This window comes from Eleutherodactylus coqui, chromosome 8, assembly GCF_035609145.1.
Source record: "Eleutherodactylus coqui strain aEleCoq1 chromosome 8, aEleCoq1.hap1, whole genome shotgun sequence".
NCBI lineage: Eukaryota > Metazoa > Chordata > Amphibia > Anura > Eleutherodactylidae > Eleutherodactylus > Eleutherodactylus coqui.
The window spans coordinates 7811720-7832341 of record NC_089844.1 but is presented as its reverse complement, the minus strand read 5'-3'; the positions used below and the strand labels follow the sequence as shown (position 1 = coordinate 7832341).

General features: G+C 49.5%; 1 protein-coding gene across 1 annotated transcript in view; it reads right to left on the bottom strand.

Moving 5' to 3' along the window:
* The window catches only part of THSD7B (thrombospondin type 1 domain containing 7B), a 543321-nt gene that overhangs the window by 406742 nt on the left and 115957 nt on the right, over nucleotides 1-20622 (bottom strand). Inside the window, exon 4 of the mRNA XM_066575161.1 lies at nucleotides 12481-12647. Coding sequence (XP_066431258.1) covers nucleotides 12481-12647 — 167 coding nt within the window. The remainder of the gene's footprint in view (nucleotides 1-12480; nucleotides 12648-20622) is intronic.

Below are 20622 nucleotides of genomic sequence, written 5' to 3'. Positions count from 1 at the left end.
GCCTTACACAAACAGTAGAAGTAAGATTATCAAGAACAAGACCCTTGGGGGCAAATCTATGAGGAGCAGTTAGAGTTCGGGGATCCAGAATCGAGACATTAAAGATGTCAATCACGTGACTTGTGAAAAAGACTCTGGTGCTGTATTTATGTACTGAGCTTGGTTCTGGTGCTGTATTTATATACTGAGGTTGGTTCTGGTGCTGTATTTATAAACTGAGCTTTGTTTTGGTGCTGTATTTATGTATTGAGCTTCGTTCTGGTGCTGTATTTATATACTGAGCTTTGGTTCGGGTGCTGTATTTATGTACTGAGCTTGGTTCTGGTGCTGTATTTATATACTGAGCTTTGGTTCGGGTGCTGTATTTATGTGCTGAGCTTGCTTCTAGTGCTGTATTTATGTACTGAACTTGGTTCTGGTGCTGTATTTATATACTGAGCTTTGGTTCTGGTGCTGTATTTATGTGCTGAGCTTGCTTCTAGTGCTGTATTTATGTACTGAGCTTGGTTCTGGTGCTGTATTTATGTACTGAGCTTGGTTCTGGTGCTGTATTTATGTACTAAGCTTGGTTCTGGTGCTGTATCTATATACGGAGTTTGGTTCCGGTGCTGTATTTATTTGCTGAGCTTTCTGGTGCTGTATCTATATACTGAGCTTGGTTCTGGTGCTGTATTTATGTGCTGAGCTTGCTTCTAGTGCTGTATTTATGTACTGAGCTTGGTTCTGGTGCTGTATTTATGTACTGAGCTTGGTTCTGGTGCTGTATTTATGTACTAAGCTTGGTTCTGGTGCTGTATGTATATACGGAGTTTGGTTCCGGTGCTGTATTTATTTGCTGAGCTTTCTGGTGCTGTATCTATATACTGAGCTTGGTTCTGGTGCTGTATTTATGTAATGAGCTGTTCTGATGTGGGTATGCTGCTACCTTGCTGCTTTCTGCACAATACAGGCAGTGCAGTATATATCATTTTTCCCATGACAGAGCCGTGTGCTGTAGGCGTAGTGGCGGCGAGCGCCGGGTGCCGTATGTGGGCGATATCTTCCCTAGGCTGAAAATAATTGGATTTGTTTCTTAATAGTTTACCGCACATCAGAGCCGCGACATCTTGGATTCTAGTTATTATAACTTTAAGCGGCCTCAGTAAGTGCGACTTTCTCCCCTCTTTATTTACAAGCTCATAAGACATTCCGCATCCACAGCGCCGCTCTACACGTATTACAGGATTATTGAAGCAGTTACATAATAACCGCCGCCGGCCCCCAGAGAGCCGATAGGGAAACTTCTCGCTAATTAATATCATTTAGCAGGATATTATCGTGCGGTAATACAACGCGCCGCGACAAAAGAACAAAACGGCCAAACTACTGAAAATACTTCCAGAAGCTTCTGAAACCGGAGAATTCTTATTAATAGACGCGGACGCCCCCTACATTAATTACATCCTCACAATACAGAGATGATAAGAGCCAAATGGCTGAAACTCCAATCCAAGCAAAACTATTCATTAGCCTCAAAGTTCTTATCGTCACGCGCCGCCGAGCGCTGACCACCTACCTCCTAGCCATACTTACGGGGGATTATGCCGTGAAGCCGTGGACAGTCTGCGGTTCTGCTCTGTATTTTGTGTCCGTCGCTCTATAAACCATCACCTTCTGAAGTGTTTACTCCCAGGTTGCCATGGTTACGTCCAGTAGGTATTCCAGCTCTACAGCTCGGATTGGACTGGTTTGCTGACCAATAACAGGGCAGTGCAGGAAGGAAGTACAGAGCAGTGAATTGTGGGAAATGTAGTTTCAAGCTGCGTGTCAGCAGGGATGTGGCGGCCATATTGAACAATAGCGATGTAGGGAAACATCAGTAATGGAGGACAGGAGAAGGTGGTGGTTGCCCAAGTTACACCCACAACCAGCTGGGCATAAACACCTTTCATAGCTGGAATTTTTGAAAATTTGCTTCATAACTGGAATACCCCTTTAATAGATGTATAAAGCTCATTAGTCCCACATAGACAACGCTCAGCCAGGTCATCACTGAAAGGGCTTTCTGAGATCTACAGAAAACGTTGGAAGGGCTGATGAAGAAAAGTTGACTACTCGCCTATCCTGATGCCCGCCGCACAGATCCCGGAGGGAGCGTCGGGTGGTCACGTGCCCTCATTGTGCCGGTGACCGCTCAGCACCTCTCAGGCTCCAGTGGGGATTCTTCTACAGCCGCTGAAGCCTGTGACTGGCTGAGTGATCAACTGCACAATGAACGGCATGCGACCGCCCGCCACTTCTTCCGTGTTCCGTGCGGTGAACTGCAGCGCTGGACGGAGAGCCACCAGGATAGTCAAGTATGCAATTTTTGTTCATTTTAAGCCTTTTCTAACTTTTTTGTTTTAGGTCTTGTAAAGCCCCTTTCCTCTTCCAGTATGGGGTAATATTAGCATCAAGGACATTGCTGGATCTCACATTGTCCTGTAAGGGACTCACCCCAATGTGTTATGTTGCCATAGAGATGTAATGGCAACGATGTGCCAAATATTGCACCAACATCATAGTGTGGAAAATAATTTGGCATAATGGAACTGCTCACTGCACCAGAGGAGGGGCTGAGAGCTGCTGTCTGCAACGGGTCTGGAAGGGCCAATCAGCGATGGCAATGAGACGGCCAAACCGACTAATCTAATGAGACCGATATGGGAGACGCACACTTCCTTCCTGGACAGACTGCAGCAGCAGGTGAGTACTTTATGGCTGCTCCAGTCAACGACTAAAGCCTCTTTTACACGGAACGTATGAGAAGTAGCTAAAAATTGGCCACAAGGCGCAACTCTCCAAAACGAGGTAACGATTAAAGAATAAATAGTAACTTTTTATTGGATGAAAGCTTAAAATCAGCAGAAAAACGTGTTTTCAGGCCACAACCGCCTCTTCAGCTCAGCTGGGATAGAACGCAACCGACTACTGGATGGATTCCTGCCGTGCTGCAAATCCAGAACTCTCTCCATGGAGAAGCTTCTGTTCCCGTCGCCATTGATACCCCCCATCACCGGTGTTCCACCTTGTCGAAAGAAAGGCACAATTAAGAATCCATCTTGATAGGCTTGATATTACAGGCAAAGTTCCCATTGTGGAGGTAATACCAAGCTTGGCCACTACACTGGGAACAGAGCTCTCTATTTCCTACAGAAAGCAGATCTGTGCACGAGCACACTAGCCTGATGAGCAGCTGATTGGAGAGGATCCTGGGCGGCAGACACTATCCATGTACTATCCTGCAGAGAACCCAATGGTTTACAACTGGATGACTCCTTTAAATCCGATTCCTCCTGTAATATGAAGATGGCCAGGACGTGCCCAGAAGCCCATGGGCATAATGCTCTGAAGCTAGCCATTTAAAACTAGCCACCAGCCTAAACATGAAGACCAAGTCTGGGAAAAAGAGCCCCGGGCTCTCTAGTGCCCACTCCCTGAGCCCTGCAGCACTCACCCTGGAGTCCCACCCAACACCCGCTCCAGCTGCGCTGCTGTCGGGTAGCCATGTGGTCACGACACAGACTGCAGATCTTCAGTGCGCAGATCGACCTGCCTGCACACAAGACATCTGCCCTCGGCACTCACAACTCCTTTGATTTCCCTACCAAACCTCCACAATATTTAAACACATTTGGACAGATGTCGGGTCATAAGTCAGAGGGACAGTCAAAGGCGGGGTCAGGAGCTGGAGGCAGGAAATAAGTAACTGGAATTAGGGAATAAGGCTGAGAGTCATGCAAGGAAACTGTCCACCGGCTGGATAGCTCAGCAGTGAGAACTAGCAGCTGGAGTGCAGGAGATCCCTGGTTTGATCCCTGACACAATGATTGAATGGCAGGACAGTTAGGGGTGAGAGAGTCGCTGATTGGTGGAGCAACTCTCCACATGGGCTGGTTGATTCCTGTCAGAGCTGAGTAGCTGGAGTAAGAATTTGAGAGTTGGGGAGTGAAGAGGAAGGAACAAGCTAAGAGTAGTAGAGTGAAAGACAGTGTGGTGAGAAGGAGAAGGTGTGAGTACAAAAGGAGGATTGTATTGAGGGGAGAAGATCAGAGGAAGAAGATCATTTGGCCAGGTGGACCTAGAAGGGGTAATTGCCCCCAGCCTCTATCTGCCTGGTGCCTCCTATAAGCTGGTGGCTGACACCCTGTGCGTCTGCAGTCATAAAGATGATCCTGTTTTACTCAAAGTACCAAACATTAGGAGCGGCCCCATTTACATATACTGGGCCCCTGAGTTGTAGCAAATAACCCTGGAAGCAAGTACTGGACTATGATAACTTCTTGACTATCCAATGCCCAGATTAAAGGGATTCCCCTAGACGGGTAAGTGGTGGCTCGCGGCGCGTTTTATTACCCCCAGCCTCAGATAATCTACGTTGTACATCTGTTCCAGCCATTGATCTGCAGACACCTCAATAAAACCTCCTTGTTTGCTGCACTAAACTCTGCCTGGGAGTCACCGGCCGCAGAACCGCCGAGCAGATGACAGCAAATTCAATTATTCCACAGCCTAATATCAATGTTCTGCCAAAAGTTTGAATTGTGCCATTTGCAATCATTTTCAGTTCATTTTCACCAGCTGGGGACGATGAAGCGGGTTATAAAGTTCTATCTCCTCTCTCCGAGGGACGATCTCCAGGGAAGGACAGACGCTTAAATGAACTAGTCATTTGCCGGTCGCACAAACGTAATTATTTCCAGCGCTTAGCGACATTTGAGTATTTCACAAGCAAATGAGTCTGAAAATGCCAGCAAGTAATGTGTTACTTCTAGAGCTTCATGCGTGATCGGAGCCGCCAGCGTGCCTGATATTGGCGCAATATTTGTGGGTTGTGAATATGGTTTTCCTTCATATCGAGCCCCCGAGTCATAGAAGACCCCCCAGTTAGTCTGGACAGCTCTATGTTGTGAAACCCCCTCTGGACTGCGCTCTTCTCTACTAAGACAATCCTCTGTGTGCGCCAAACAGCGGCAGAAGAAGTCTCTCCTCTTCTGGACCTGCAGGTAGGAGGTCCTATTTTTGCGCAAAATGCAGATGCCAAACACGTTCGTGAGAACCAATCAACTGACATCATTGGGTTCTATTCTCTGTGTTTTGCGCACATAAATTTTACATACACAAATACGATTGCGTGAAAATCTGCGTCTGAATAACCAATGTAAATCCATGGGGCGCACGCTTCACGGATTTCAAGGACAAAAAAACCTGCATACATTTGGCGTTGATGCGATGGTACCGGCCTGCAGAAATAGTTTCACATATCATGGTGAACGTCGTTAAAAATAAAAGTACCAAACATGTCGGAGCTGCAGGTTGTTAATCTGGACTCTAGAGAAAAATGGAATATAGACCAATCAAACTGTCATCTGGTCCCAAAAATTGGATAAATGATGAATAAAGCTCATCCTGCAAAAAACAGCGATCCCCGTTGAGCGCTGGTGATGGAACAATAACGATACGCTGCCTCTTGGAATACAGCGACACAAAAGAAGATCTTTAAAAAAAAAGTTTTCTTTGTGTGTACAAAAATAGTAAAACACAACAAAGCTGAACTTGTTGCCGCCGGAGAAGAAGGTTAAGAAGGTTTGGAAGTTTAAGAAGGTTCGGAATGTTAAGAAGGTTAGGAAGGTTCGGAAGGTGAGGAAGGTTCAGAAGGTTAAGAAGGTTCAGAAGGTTAGGAAGGTTCGGAAGGTTAAGAAGGTTAAGAAGGTTAGGAAGGTTAGGAAGGTTAAGAAGGTTCAGAAGGTTAGGAAGGTTTGAAAGGTTAGGAATAGAGATGAGCGAACGTACTCGGATAGGCACTACTCGTCCGAGTAATGTGCCTTATCCGAGTACCGCTGTGTTCGTGCTGAAAGGTACGGGACGCGCTGCGGAGCGGGGAGCTGCAGGGGAGAGCGGGGAGGAACGGAGGGGAGATCTTTCTCTCCTTCTCTCCCGGCCGCTCTGCCCCGCTCCCCGCTGCGACTCACCTGTCAGCAGCAGAGCGCCCCGAACCTTTCAGCACGAGCGGGGAGGTACTCGGATAAGGCACATTACTCGGACGAGTAGTGCCTATCCGAGTACGTTCGCTCATCTCTAGTTAGGAAGTTTCGGAAGGTTAGGAAGGTTAAGAAGGTTCGGAAGGCTCGGAAGGTTCGCAAGGTTTAGAAGGTTCGCAAGGTTAGGAAGGTTAAGACGGTTCGGAAGGTCAAGACGGTTCGGAAGGTCAAGACGGTTTGGAAGGTTAGGAAGGTTAGGAAGGCTTGGAAGTAGAGATGAGCGAGCACCAAAATGCTCAAGTGCTCGTTACTCGAGTCGAACTTTCAGTGATGCTCGAGAGTTCGTTTCGAGTAACGAACCCCATTGAAGTCAATGGGCGACTCGAGCATTTTTGTATATCGCCGATGCTCCGCTAAGGTTTTCATTTGTGAAAATCTTAGCAAATCATCAAAGTCATGTAAAAAACACAGAAATGGATAGGGCAGGCGAGGAGCAACATGCAGGGCTGCATTTCGGGCTCCGAGGTCTCACTATTAAGCCACAATAGTGGCAAGAGTGAGACCCCCCCCCCCCGCACTGTCAGCATAAAGATCGTTCTCGTCTGCCATAGCTGTAACAGCTGTGGCAGAGAAGAACAATGTTAGTCCATTGAATTCAATGGAGCCAGCAATACAGCAATACAGCAATACAGCAATACACAGTTTTGGATGATTTTCAGGAAGGGCTTATATTTTTAAGCCCTTCCCGAAAATTCATCCTGAGATCGCCGGCAGCCCACTGCTTTCAATGGAGCCGGCCGTATTGCCGGCTCCATTGAATTCAATGATCAGTGCTCGTTTAATCGAGACGAGTACGCCGTGGTGCTCGTCTCCAGTAACGAGCATCTCGAGCACCGTAATACTCGAACGAGCATCAAGCTCGGACGAGTATGCTCGCTCATCTCTATTCGGAAGGTTCGGAAGGTTAGGAAGGTTAGGAAGGTTAGGAAGGTTCGAAAGGTTCGAAAGGTTAGGAAGGTTCGGAAGGTTGGTTTTGCACACTGAATTTCGTAAAAATAAAATCCAACAAAACAAATGGTGGAATTTTTTTTTTCTCTAATCCCCCTAAGTTAAATAATACATTATATGTACCCCAAATGATGCTGTTAAAACTACAACTTGTCCTGTAAGAAAACAGTCTGGTCCGGCCGTGGGGATGGGCGAAGTAATAAGTTCTGGAATGTGATGATGGAAAAAAATAGAAACATTAGTTGGTCATTAAGGCGCAAACAGGCCTGGTCAATAAGGGGTTAAAGTGGACCTGCCACGTCCTCCGCTCCGCTGGGCCTGCTACAGCGGCCTCCCTAACTCCATCGCACTTATTCTTCGTACCCCTTCACCCCCACCGACCTGTGTTAGATTCGCCTCCTGGTACTTTAAATCTGCCAAGTGGGTGCCAATTTCCACTCACTGTCAATGGGAGGAGCAACCCGGATAAGTGTCCACTTACCCTAGGCCATTGGCAGTGAGTGGAGGAGACCACCCACTTGACAGATTCCAAGTGACGGCAGCTGAATTAAAGGGTTCTGTCACAATAGCGTTCCTTTATCCTTGTTTCGGACTTGAAAATAATGGACGACACACAGATAGCACACAGTCCCATAATATTCAATGAAGCAGTGCAGTACCCCAGAGAGGGGGTCCCACAGCACTTTCATAGCTAACTCTCGTGGTGTGTGTATATATATGTGTGTGTTAATGCATTGCTATATGTATTGGCCTTGTCTGGATCACTAAGTAGTTAATGTCTAGTGTCTTCTCAAACTAACCCTGCCTGACTGTGTTGAATACACCCTAACCCACTCTGTTACTTGTCAGTCGCCCCTATCTAGGACTGGGATTGGGTAGGAGGTTTCACCATAGCCCAAGATTGGTTAGTGGGTGAGGTATAAAGGACAGAGCATAGGTGGGGTTAGGGAGTCGGAGAATAGACAGAGAGAGACTAGGAGTGAGTAGGGAGAGACTAGCTTAGGCTGGTCTAGCCAGGCTAGTCTAGTGTGGGCCGGTCCCAGTGGGGAAGAGAAGCCCAGTGATGGAGGAGGCCTAATCATGGAGCTAGCAAGAGGGGAGTACAGGAGGCCAAAGAGGAGTCTCTTTCAACCCCGCCAGAAGGACTCTGAGACAGAGCAGACCCTGCGGACACTGGCAAGGAAACGGACACCGTAACAGTGAGTTATCTTGTCCCTGCAAAGTCAGTGTGTCACAGGAGAGACAGCACTATTCCCTCCATTCCTCCACAAATAACCTGCCAGCACAGTGTCCATCCTAGCCTAGCAGCCTCATTTCCATCGACAGGTTACTTGTTCCTGAATGTTTCCCCATGAAGTTACATATCAACCTCCTCGGTAAGCTGCTGCGGCAGACCGGACAGAATGTGCACCGCGACACGTTCTGATCTAGCGGCGCGCCTCAAGGTCAGAAGACAAAGCGATGCAACAATGTAGCGGAGCAGACGAGTCGTCACCTTCTAGAACTCCCATTCTGTTCAGCAATTAAATTGAACTTGTAAAAATAATTTCCATCCGGAGACAATAGATGGCTGATACAATCCCCTCCGTCTGCACTCAGCCGCTATTCGCTGCCACTGTTTCAGGGCGCAGCGGCGCTCGGCTCGTATCAGCGAGTATTACTCAGAACATCCTTTTATCTGACAATACAAACTATTTGGAGACATCGCAGTGAATAATTTAATGAACCCATACGGCTCAGTCTCAGATTCCGGGGAGAAGATGTGTTTACATTGCAAATTACGGAGCGCGCTTGTGCCGGTCTAATAATTTTGAGATTTTCGATTAGAAGGAGCCGCGATGGATCGTCACGGCGCTTCTTTAATAGTTATTCCAACGGCCATCAATTTTAATTAAAGCTGCGTTCACCGTGTTAAATCGCCACTTTCATCTTACAAGCTCGAAAAATGTAAACCAATTACAGAGCGAAGATGCACTAAAGAGACGACGGAGGACCGAAAGTGCGGAAAATCTCCTCGCTGCGCCAAAACAACATTGTTTACCCTCACAGGTGACTCTCCAATCATTTGTAGCATTTAAAGGGGATGTACAAGACCAGAAAAACATGGCTGCTTTCTTCCAGCGCCTCCCGTCCTGGGTTGTGGTATTGCAGCTCAGTCCTATCGCGGTGAAGGAGGGTGAGCTGCAATACCAGACACAACCTGGAAGCAGCTGTGGTGCTGTTGTGGGAAGCGCCGCCATGTTTTTCTGATCCTGTCCGTCCTCATCAACCCGTTTAAGACATTTGCTTTTCCTTTTACCCTGACTGTAAGCCGCACGTCGCCATAAGGGCCATTGGGGCGGACATATATTCCGGCCGCATGCGGTCCGTGATTCCACGTACTGGTGAGGCTAGTCACATGACTAGTTTTCCACATGGACTGATAAGTCGCCGCACGTACAGACGCTACTGCATGCTGTTTAATGAGCGCTGGGCGCAGCATGCATACTGTTATCTGAATGCAGCCTCAGGGCGGCGACAGACGAGCGAAAATCAAAATACGCTCGCTCCTGCGCGACTTTTTGTTCAGAGATTGAAAGTATTTTGCGCATGCGCCTGTCCATATACCGCGTGTAATTGTGCAGGCGCCGCTCGTCCACCGGGTGGGGAATCACCCTGCCCTGATAGAGATAATTAGCCTGGGGCGGGCCGGTGGTCGCGTGCAGATGTCCGTGTTTGCGCACCTCCCGGCGGCCTCCGCGCCACACGGAGGAGGAGTCAGAATGGGATCGGTCGGCTTTACTCTCTGCGTTTTGCGGACGGGATTCTGCTGTGCTCAAAAATACGCTGAAACACGGCTGCAGGCTTCTTGATATGACCGCACGCACAGGAACGCTCGCCGCAGCGCAGCTTATTGCACATGAATGAGGTTGGAGGAGTTAGATTTGCACGCCTGTCTGCGCATATTACTGTACTTTTGCGCACGCAGGGCCAGTTCACACCAGCGTGACACACCCCTTCCGTGGATTAAAAGACTAATTAGCCTAACGAGGTCCGGATGGGTTCTTTTCCCCCGTGTTTTGCGCGTTTCTCTCGTCCCCCTGCGTATTTGCGCACCTTCTCTAGACGTCTATCGAGTCTTTGCTGCGCAAAACACGAGAAAACGGATCAGGTCCTTCTCTTTACCTCCAAGACGCGCTCCGAAGAACCAACCCACTGAAACCAATGCTTCCATTCTCTCTCTAGTAATGCGCAAATACCCGGATGAACGCGGCCGTCTGACGAAGCCCTGACTGTGAGATTTCATTAGCAGGGCGACTCCTAGACTTCATCTGACTCCTTCAGTCTGCATAGGACAATGCGGAGGTCGGAAGGATTTAAAGAGGCGCTGCAGTTTCTGGACATAATTCTGTCCCGGATGGGCGGGGAGCTGGTTCATTCTCTGCCGCCCCTCCAATCCGCCGGCTCTGCTGTCCAAGATGGCTGCCGTGGCTTTCTAACCATCTGATGCACACTGCTCTCTGATTGGCCACTGTGGGCATTAGGTAATCTGAAGACAGCATCGGCCATCTTGAATTAACAAAAATGCAACTCAGAACCCGTGAATTGGAGGGACGACAGAAGAAGAAGTGCAGTAAAATACCCCCTATCCATCCACCGAACATTGGCACGAATATCCAGTCACAAGAGTGAAGCCTCGCCCCTCTCTTGCTGGCAGCCATCTTGGATATAAATGGACTTCAACAGAAGAGAGCAGCAGATGCAACTACAGGTGCGATCAGCTTTAGGACCCTAAACGGGGCCAAAGAGGACCCTGAAGACCAGGGGACAAAGAGGACCAAATGGGCCCTGAGATCCGGGGGCTGAAGTTAGGGTGCCAATTACATGAGAGCATAGCATCATGTGTGGTCGAGGGCATGCCACCCACCAGCGCAGGTAAGAGGTCAGCCGTAGAAATCCCCCGGTGTGCCCACGACAAGGACCATGGGCCCGGATATGAGTGGGGAGCTGGGGCTGCGATATTTGGTAGGAATCAAGCCTGGGATTATGGGACCCAATGCAAGTGCGCGCGGAGCTCTCGTGGCGTACGGACGGAGAGCGCAATGATCTCTTAGACAGTGCGTTGCCGATGTTGTGTTTGCTTGGATGAGATCCTATCATTCCATCAGGTGTAACAATCCATCGGCCTGACATAGACACCGGGCAGTCGTAACAGGACAGACTGGTAAATCATGGCAACAACGACGTCTGGCATCTCAGTGTGGAGACGGCGGCTGACGGCCAGGACTGAGGGGCAGGTGACTCGATGCTGCCAGGTGTCCAAGGCCACGCGCTCCAGTGAGTACCACGTAAGGTTATACACTGTGTAAAGTACAAGTGTCATCCCGGAGTGACCAGCAAACTGTTGTCAGCCCCACGGCCTCCACAAGACCACCGCCCGCTGCATATGTCACCCTTCATATGTCCCACCGAGCGATATCTTCTAAGAAAGACTCTGGCCTCCATGTTGGGCGTCGATTGGCATTTCATTTCCCTTCAATTCACTTAGAACAAGTTCAAACCAACTTCCCGACAGCGTCTTCATCGCCCACGCCGATGTCTAATACACATATACTTGGTTACCAACCTCCGGCGGCTGCCCTAAAGCTGCACAATAGTCAATGGGAGCTCCTTGTCTCAGCGGTCGGTCCTACAGATCTAACATCCATTGGTTGGAGGATAAATGTTTACGACTGGAATAACTCCTACGTTGCTGCTGCCGGGGCTCTGTGTACAAACTTATGCCCCCCCCTTGATCATAGCCCCCCATAGCGGGTAAAACACCCAGACAGGCTGTTGTTAGCGATCTGCTTGGGTTCCATCATCGGGACTTGATTGGTTCAGGTCCTGCTGATGTCATCGCTGACAGCCAATCACAGAGTTTGTACTATACATATCCGTATCTCCACCTCCTGTCAGTGTGTACAACACCCCACATTAACCCCTTCCACTACAATCAGTTAGTTACGAGGTGGTCGCACCCTTCCTTCTGTCGGTCACACGTGGCGGATTGTGATTTGCAGCTGATTTCAGCCTTTCAGTGAAGTCTGTCGCGGCTCCACGCCAACATGTGCACAAACCGTGCCGCACAATGTAACCCACACGAAACTACATGGAAGTTAAAATAAAGTAAACAAGCGGAAATAAATGTCGGAACAATCTCTGTGCGCTAACGTCCCGCACCGCGGGTGAAAAAATGGAAAAAAGACGACTTTTAAAAATGTTCCCCATTTCTGCCATTTTTAATAAATACACACAAATCGTATCGTCTACGTTTACCCCCTAAATAAAGTACAAGGCGCAACGGGTGAACGCGGGGAGGATCACTGGGATGCGGTAAACCTCGCGGGGGTCTTCGCCAGACTTCCAGAATCCCCCCGGTCATTGGGGCGCAAACAGGCTGGTTGTGAAGGGGTTAATCATGGCGATCTGGCCGCACGCTCACCCCACTGACCTTCTTTGTTGGCTCCGGACTCCATGATACGTTGGACACAGAACACCTGACGAGTCTTAATGCCGCCACCGCACTGGGCTGCGTCCTCCGCCCGGGAAGCAGTGGCGTCTTGCTCCGTCAGCGATGAGATCTCACAGTCCGTCCAATCAGAAGCTTTCCAAACAAAACTGAAAGAAAATGTAAAATCATTAAGAAAATCCATGACACAAGTAAGAATTGTTTGGGCTTGGGAGCAATGGGGGACGGAGAGGCACCCGGCTCCCCTCCGCAAGGCCTCTACTGCAGTCCTGCCTATCTAGTCTCCCGCAGCACCATACAAATCCCATCCAGCCATCGGTCCTGATAACAGGCTTATATAGAGGTTGGTTATAAATCGGTTTCTGAAGACTTTTCACGTATCGTAGGGACATGTGGAGTCTGGATCGCTGGGGGTCACCAACCTCTGGGGGTCCGGCTGCTGAGAGCCTCACCAACGGCTAGGACACAGCAGCGGAAGCGCCGAGCGCGATCACCGTCACTGGCCGGAGACGGGTCCATACATGGAGACAGAGCCTACCCAAGAGCCTCAGCTGGCTCCTTCTAGCCATCGTGGGGTCCCGGCCCCCGGACCCCCAGACATCTCCCTCCACATGCGCCTAGGATTTGTCAAAAGCTTTTAGAGAGCCCAGTTAGACTTTAGGGGTATCTCTTGCATGTAACCTTCCCAGTACTGATTGGAATGGGGGCGAAGCCTTGTATTACAATTCCGTCTCCAACCCCAGAGGATGGGGCAACAGTACTACGAGGGGCTGAATGCCTGGAAACCCCTGGAAGGGGTTGTCCGGGTGAGAACTACTGATAGCCAGTCCTCAGAATAGGTCATCCATAGTAGATCGGCAGGGGTCTGTCACCAAGGACCCTCTCCGGTCAGCTGCTTGCTAGGTCAAAGCTTGCATGTAGGAAGCAGACAGCGCCGCTCCCAAGGCAGTGGCCACCTCAGCGACCGGCAGCGATCATCAGCCAGTGCAGAGAGGCACAGTGCGCCAGAGAACTCTGCCTGTTCACATGGGCCAACGTAGCGGCACGATGACGATCATTTTCGATCACTGATTTATCACAGAGCACAATCACCATGGAAACAAACGAGCAATATGCGCAATATCGTCCCATGTAAAAGGGGCTTCAGTCATAGCTGCCACAGAGTGCCGTAAGATGTGCCAATGACAACATGGCAAGGCTGCTGCACACAGGCATTACATGTATGTTGGGCCTCACTGACGCTTTCTAACGTGGCGCAATAATTGTGCAAACCGCTCGTTAGAGCGATAATTGTTAGGTGTGAATACACCAAGGGAGGGATGGATCGCTGATCTTTATTACTGGTCTGCCGCTGCATCGCCCGTGTGAACAGGCAGTCATTCATCTACAAGTGTCTGCCTGTTTACTCTGAATGGAGGCAGACGGCCAGACTGACCCCCGACCCGCTCCGCCGCCATTGCTCCTGGGCCTTGGGTCGCAGCTAACGCTCCGAGACGTGAAGCGCACTTTTAGAGCTAAGGACTCTAAGGCCGCTCTGACACATGCGTACCAAACACGTCACTCCAAACACGGCATAGCTAACACCATTTTGAGTGGTGTTTTTGAACGCGCGGTGCAGCGTCTGACAGCGCTCCTTATCACCCCATCATGGTGATGCGTGCGCTCAGAAATGAGAAAATGCATAAAAATAGAAGAGACTTCGAAGATCGCAGCGTCAGAAACGCCTGATTCCAGGGAGGTCTGCGAGGCCCCATGGACATCAATGAGGGTGTAGGACCGCGATTAGCGCGGCGGTCGGGAGGCTGCGTCCGGTTCGAGAGCTAGTGACTCAGGCTGTATTCACGTGGCCGAGCGCCATATCGGATGTCACACTTGTAAACTTGCGATTTTCCCTACAATTGTGACACATTTTGCCAGAAACCCCCCCAAAGAAGGCCGTGTCCTTAAGGGGTTAATGCCACTGAAAATCACGTGATATTTAAATGGGAAAGATTAAAATGCGCATCGCGCTCGCATTAATCTCGCCCAAAAAATAGAACATGCTGCGATTCTTGTATCCCGCAGCACCTCCCCGGGACTGTTATATCTCAAAACGCGCCAAACTCACGGCCGTCAATGTCATCAGCCATGGCTGCCACAAAGAAACGTGCGACAAACGTAATGACGGCGACCACAGACACATTCCAAGCCCCTCGGTCATCGCTGCCAGAAAGAATATACAACGTGTGGCTGTATCGCCATCTTACTGACTGACCATTAAGCTGAGGTGCCCCTAGTGCCCTGTCCTTACTGGCGCATCCGTGCAGATGGCGAGCTGCTCAGATCCAGAGCCTCATGGCGGCGCCAGCACTGCACGGCCGTCTCCACACTAATTACTGCAATCTACGCCTGTAATTAGTGAGTAAATAAACCGCAGCTGGAGATATTGGGATCCGCTCGCTGCGCCGCCGTCCCCGAGCCCCGCTGTTACTTATCCAGGTAGCAATCCCTCATTTCTTAATGTTTGCAATTACGTATTAAGTGCCTTTTACCGCATCCATCCCATCCCCCGGCTTTGTCGCGGCTCGCACTAATACAGATTCATATCCACGATATAACGGTAATAATACCCACAAAGAGATAAATATCTGATCGCAGACAACAGGCGGCAGCGGCGCCCCGGCCCCGTTACTGACGGCGTCCTAGCAGCACTGCGCAGGTGGATCATCCCGCCGACACCGTGGCATCCCACTAATTAATGCTTCAGCGACGGCGGCAGCGTTTGTTTGTTCTGTAGTAAATAACTCACAGACTTTTCATAGAGGAACATTAACACAAACATATAATTACAGCGTCGCCGCAACGCTTTCCTTTTAGCGAACCTGCAGGTTTCCCGAGTCACAAGCAGCGGGGTGTCATTAAGTGAGGAAACGGCTCAATCTGATGATCTGGTAATGACTATAATCTAAAGGAAATGTAGCGACACTGACAGCAGTAAACACACCGCTACAACACTACAGCACGACACTACACTACAACGCTACACCTGTACGACACGCCGCTACAACACAACGCTACAACACTACAGCACAACGCTACACTGCAACGCTACAAACTACAGCATGACGCTACAACACACTGCTACACCTCTACGACACGCCGCTACAACACAACGCTACAACACAACGCTACAACACAACGCTACAACACTACAGCACGACACTACACTACAACGCTACACCTGTACGACACGCCGCTACAACACAACGCTACAACACTACAGCACAACGCTACACTGCAACGCTACACCTCTACGACACGCCGCTACAACACTACAGCACGACGCTACACTACAACGCTACAAACTACAGCATGACGCTACAACACACTGCTACACCTCTACGACACGCCACTACAACACAACACTACAACACTACAGCACGACGCTACACTGCAACGCTACACCTCTACGACACGCCGCTACAACACAACGCTACAACACAACGCTACAACACAACGCTACAACACTACAGCACGACACTACACTACAACGCTACACCTGTACGACACGCCGCTACAACACAACGCTACAACACTACAGCACAACGCTACACTGCAACGCTACACCTCTACGACACGCCGCTACAACACTACAGCACGACGCTACACTACAACGCTACAAACTACAGCATGACGCTACAACACACTGCTACACCTCTACGACACGCCACTACAACACAATACTACAACACTACAGCACGACGCTACACTGCAACGCTACACCTCTACGACACGCCGCTACAACACAACGCTACAACACTACAGCACGACGCTACACTACAACGCTACACCTCTACGACACGCCGCTACAACACAACGCTACAGCCCGAAGCTACACCACACTGCTACACCTATATGACACGTCGCTACAACACAACGCTACAACACTACAGCACGACGCTACACTACAACGCTACACCTCTACGACACGCCGCTACAACACAACGCTACAGCCCGAAGCTACACCACACTGCTACACCTATATGACACGTCGCTACAACACTATAGCACGATGCTACACCACAACGCTACAAACTACAATGCTACAACACACTGCTACACCTCTACGAGACGCCGCTACAACACTACAGCACAACGCTGCAACACACCGCTACACCTCTACGACACGCCGCTACAACACTACAGCACAACGCTGCAACACACCGCTACACCTCTACGACACGCCGCTACAAGACTACAGCACGACGCTACAATACACCACTACACCTCTACGACACACAGCTACGACACACCGCTACAACACTACCGCTAGATGCTACAACACTACGACACACTGCTACACCTCTACGACACGCCGCTACAACACTACAGCACAACGCTGCAACACACTGCTACACCTCTACGACACACTGCTACAACACTACAGCACGACGCTACAATACACCACTACACCTCTACGACACACAGCTACAACACTACCGCTAGATGCTACAACACTACGACACACTGCTACACCTCTACAGCATGCCGCTGTACCTCTACGACACACTGCTATACCACTATGACACACTGCTACACCTCTACAGCATGCCGCTGTACCTCTACGACACACTGCTATACCTCTACGACACACCGCTATACCTCTACGACACACCGCTACACCTCTACGACACGCCGCTACAACACTACAGCACAACGCTGCAACACACCGCTACACCTCTACGACACGCCGCTACAAGACTACAGCACGACGCTACAATACACCACTACACCTCTACGACACACAGCTACGACACACCGCTACAACACTACCGCTAGATGCTACAACACTACGACACACTGCTACACCTCTACGACACGCCGCTACAACACTACAGCACAACGCTGCAACACACTGCTACACCTCTACGACACACTGCTACAACACTACAGCACGACGCTACAATACACCACTACACCTCTACGACACACAGCTACAACACTACTGCTAGATGCTACAACATTACGACACACTGCTACACCTCTACAGCATGCCGCTGTACCTCTACGACACACTGCTATACCACTACGACACACTGCTACACCTCTACAGCATGCCGCTGTACCTCTACGACACACTGCTATACCTCTACGACACACTGCTACACCTCTACGACACGCCCCTACAACACTACAGCACACCGCTACACCTCTACGACACGCCCCTACAACACTACAGCACACCGCTACAACACTACGACACACTGCTACAGCACACCTCTACAACACGCCGCTACAACACTACAACATGACGGTACAACACCCCGCTACACCTCGACGACACACCGCTACAACACTACCGATAGATGCTACAACACTACGACACACTGCTACACCTCTACGACACACCGCTATACCTCTTCGACACACTGATATACCTCTACGACACACTGCTACACCTCTACGACATGCCCCTACAACACTACAGCATACCGCTACAACACTACGACACACTGCTACACCTCTACGACACACCGCTACAACACAGCTCTACAACACTACAACATGGTGCTACAACACCCCGCTACACCTCGACACCACACACAGCTGCAACACACCGCTAGAAAACTACGACGTGCCGCTATAACACTAAAAATCTACGACATGCCGCTACAAATGTACGACATGCTGCTACAACACTACGAGGAAACGCCACTACAACAATATGACACGCCGCTGCAACACTAAAACATGCCACTACAACACGGCGCTACAACTGTACAGCACACCGCTACAACACTAAAACACACGGCTACAACACTACAACATTACAACACAACGCTACAACACACCCCTACAACACTTCGACACACTACTACAACATGCCGCTACGACACCCCGCTACAACTCTACAACACACTGCAACAATACTAAAACATGCCGCTATAATAATACAATACGCCGCTACAACACTGCAGCTCGCTGCTACACCTCTACAACACGCTGCTACAACATGCTGCTACAGGACGCCGTTACAACAATACAACGCGCTGCTACAACTCTACAACACACTGCAACAACACTAAAACATGCCGCTATAATAATACAATACGCCGCTACAACACTGCAGCTCGCTGCTACACCTCTACAACACGCTGCTACAACATGCCGCTACAGGACGCCGTTACAACAATACAACGCGCTGCTACAACTCTACAACACACTGCAACAACACTAAAACATGCCGCTATAATAATACAATACGCCGCTACAACACTGCAGCTCGCTGCTACACCTCTACAACATGCCGCTACAGGACGCCGTTACAACAATACAACGCGCTGCTACAACCCAATACGTCGCTACAACACGCTGTCGCTCTCTGTTCCTTTTTCTTCGTCAGTCACACTGGTTGGAAGCAAATTGATACGGTGACAACGGGATCTAACCCTCAGCATCACACAGAGGGGATCAGAAAGGGGCCTGAAGAAATGAGCGATTAGTATCGGCCTATTGCAAGCTTCATAACTCCTTGACATCGATGTGTGAGGGATTGCTTTATTGGAGATGTTACTGGCTGCACTCTGGGGGACATATAATGGGTTGTAGATGTTACTGGCCGCACTCTGGGGGACATATAATGTGTTGTAGATGTTACTGGCCGCACTCTGGGGGACATATAATGTGTTGTAGATGTTACTGGCTGCACTCTGGGGGACATATAATGTGCTATAGATGTTACTGGCCGCACTCTGGGGGACATATAATGTGTTGGAGATGTTACTGGTCGCACTCAGTGGGACATATAATGTGTTGTAGATGTTACTGGCCGCACTCTGGGGGACATATAATGTGCTATAGATGTTACTGGCCGCACTCTGGGGTACATATAATGTGTTGGAGATGTTACTGGCCGCATTCTGGGGGACATATAATGTGTTGGAGATGTTACTGGCTGCACTCTGGGGGACATATACTGTGTTGGAGATGTTACTGGCTGCACTCTGGGGGACATATAATGTGTTGGAGATGTTACTGGCCGCATTCTGGGGGACATATAATGTGTTGGAGATGTTACTGGCTGCACTCTGGAGGACATATAATGTGTTGTAGATGTTACTGGCTGCACTCTGGGGGACATATAATGTGTTGGAGATGTTACTGGCTGCACTCTAGGGGACATATAATGTGTTGTAGATGTTACTGGCTGCACTCTGGGGGACATATAATGTGCTGGAGATGTTACTGGCTGCACTCTGGAGGACATATAATGTGTTGGAGATGTTACTGGCTGCACTCTAGGGGACATATAATGTGTTGGAGATGTTACTGGCCGCACTCTGGGGGACATATAATGTGTTGATGATGTTACTGGCCGCACTCTGGGGGACATATAATGTGTTGGAGATGTTACTGGCTGCACTCTGGAGGACATATAATGTGTTGGAGATGAGCCTCGTGTGGTGCAGAGTGTAAGCTCTTGCCTACGACCTGGAGGTTGCAAGTTCGATCCCCACATGCGTCAGGTAGCCGGCTCAAGGTTGACTCAGCCTTCCATCCTTCCGAGGTCGGTAAAATGAGAACCCAGCTTGGTGGGGGGTAATTAAGTAATAATTACCTGAAAGCGCTGTGTAATAAGTTGGCGCTATACAAATACCAAGATATATATATGTTGTAGATGTTACTGGCTGTACTCTGGAGGACATATAATGTGTTGGAGATGTTACTGGCCGCACTCTGGGGGACATATAATGTGTTGTAGATGTTACTGGCCGCACTCTGGGGGACATATAATGTGTTGGAGATGTTACTGGCTGCACTCTGGGGGACATATAATGTGTTGGAGATGTTACTGGCCGCACTCTGGAGGACATATAATGTGTTGGAGATGTTACTGGCCGCATTCTGGGTACATATAATGTGTTGTAGATGTTACTGGCTGCACTCTGGGGGACATATAGTGTGTTGTAGATGTTACTGGCTGCACTCTGGGGGACATATAATGTGTTGGAGATGTTACTGGTTATTAATGGGGTCCTCGAGCCCATCTTGCTGAGCTATATAGAAGGCTCCGCACAGGGGAGCAGCATTTGCCGGTGTAAGCACTCCAGATCTTATGATCGCTATGGCCGCTCATATATGTTC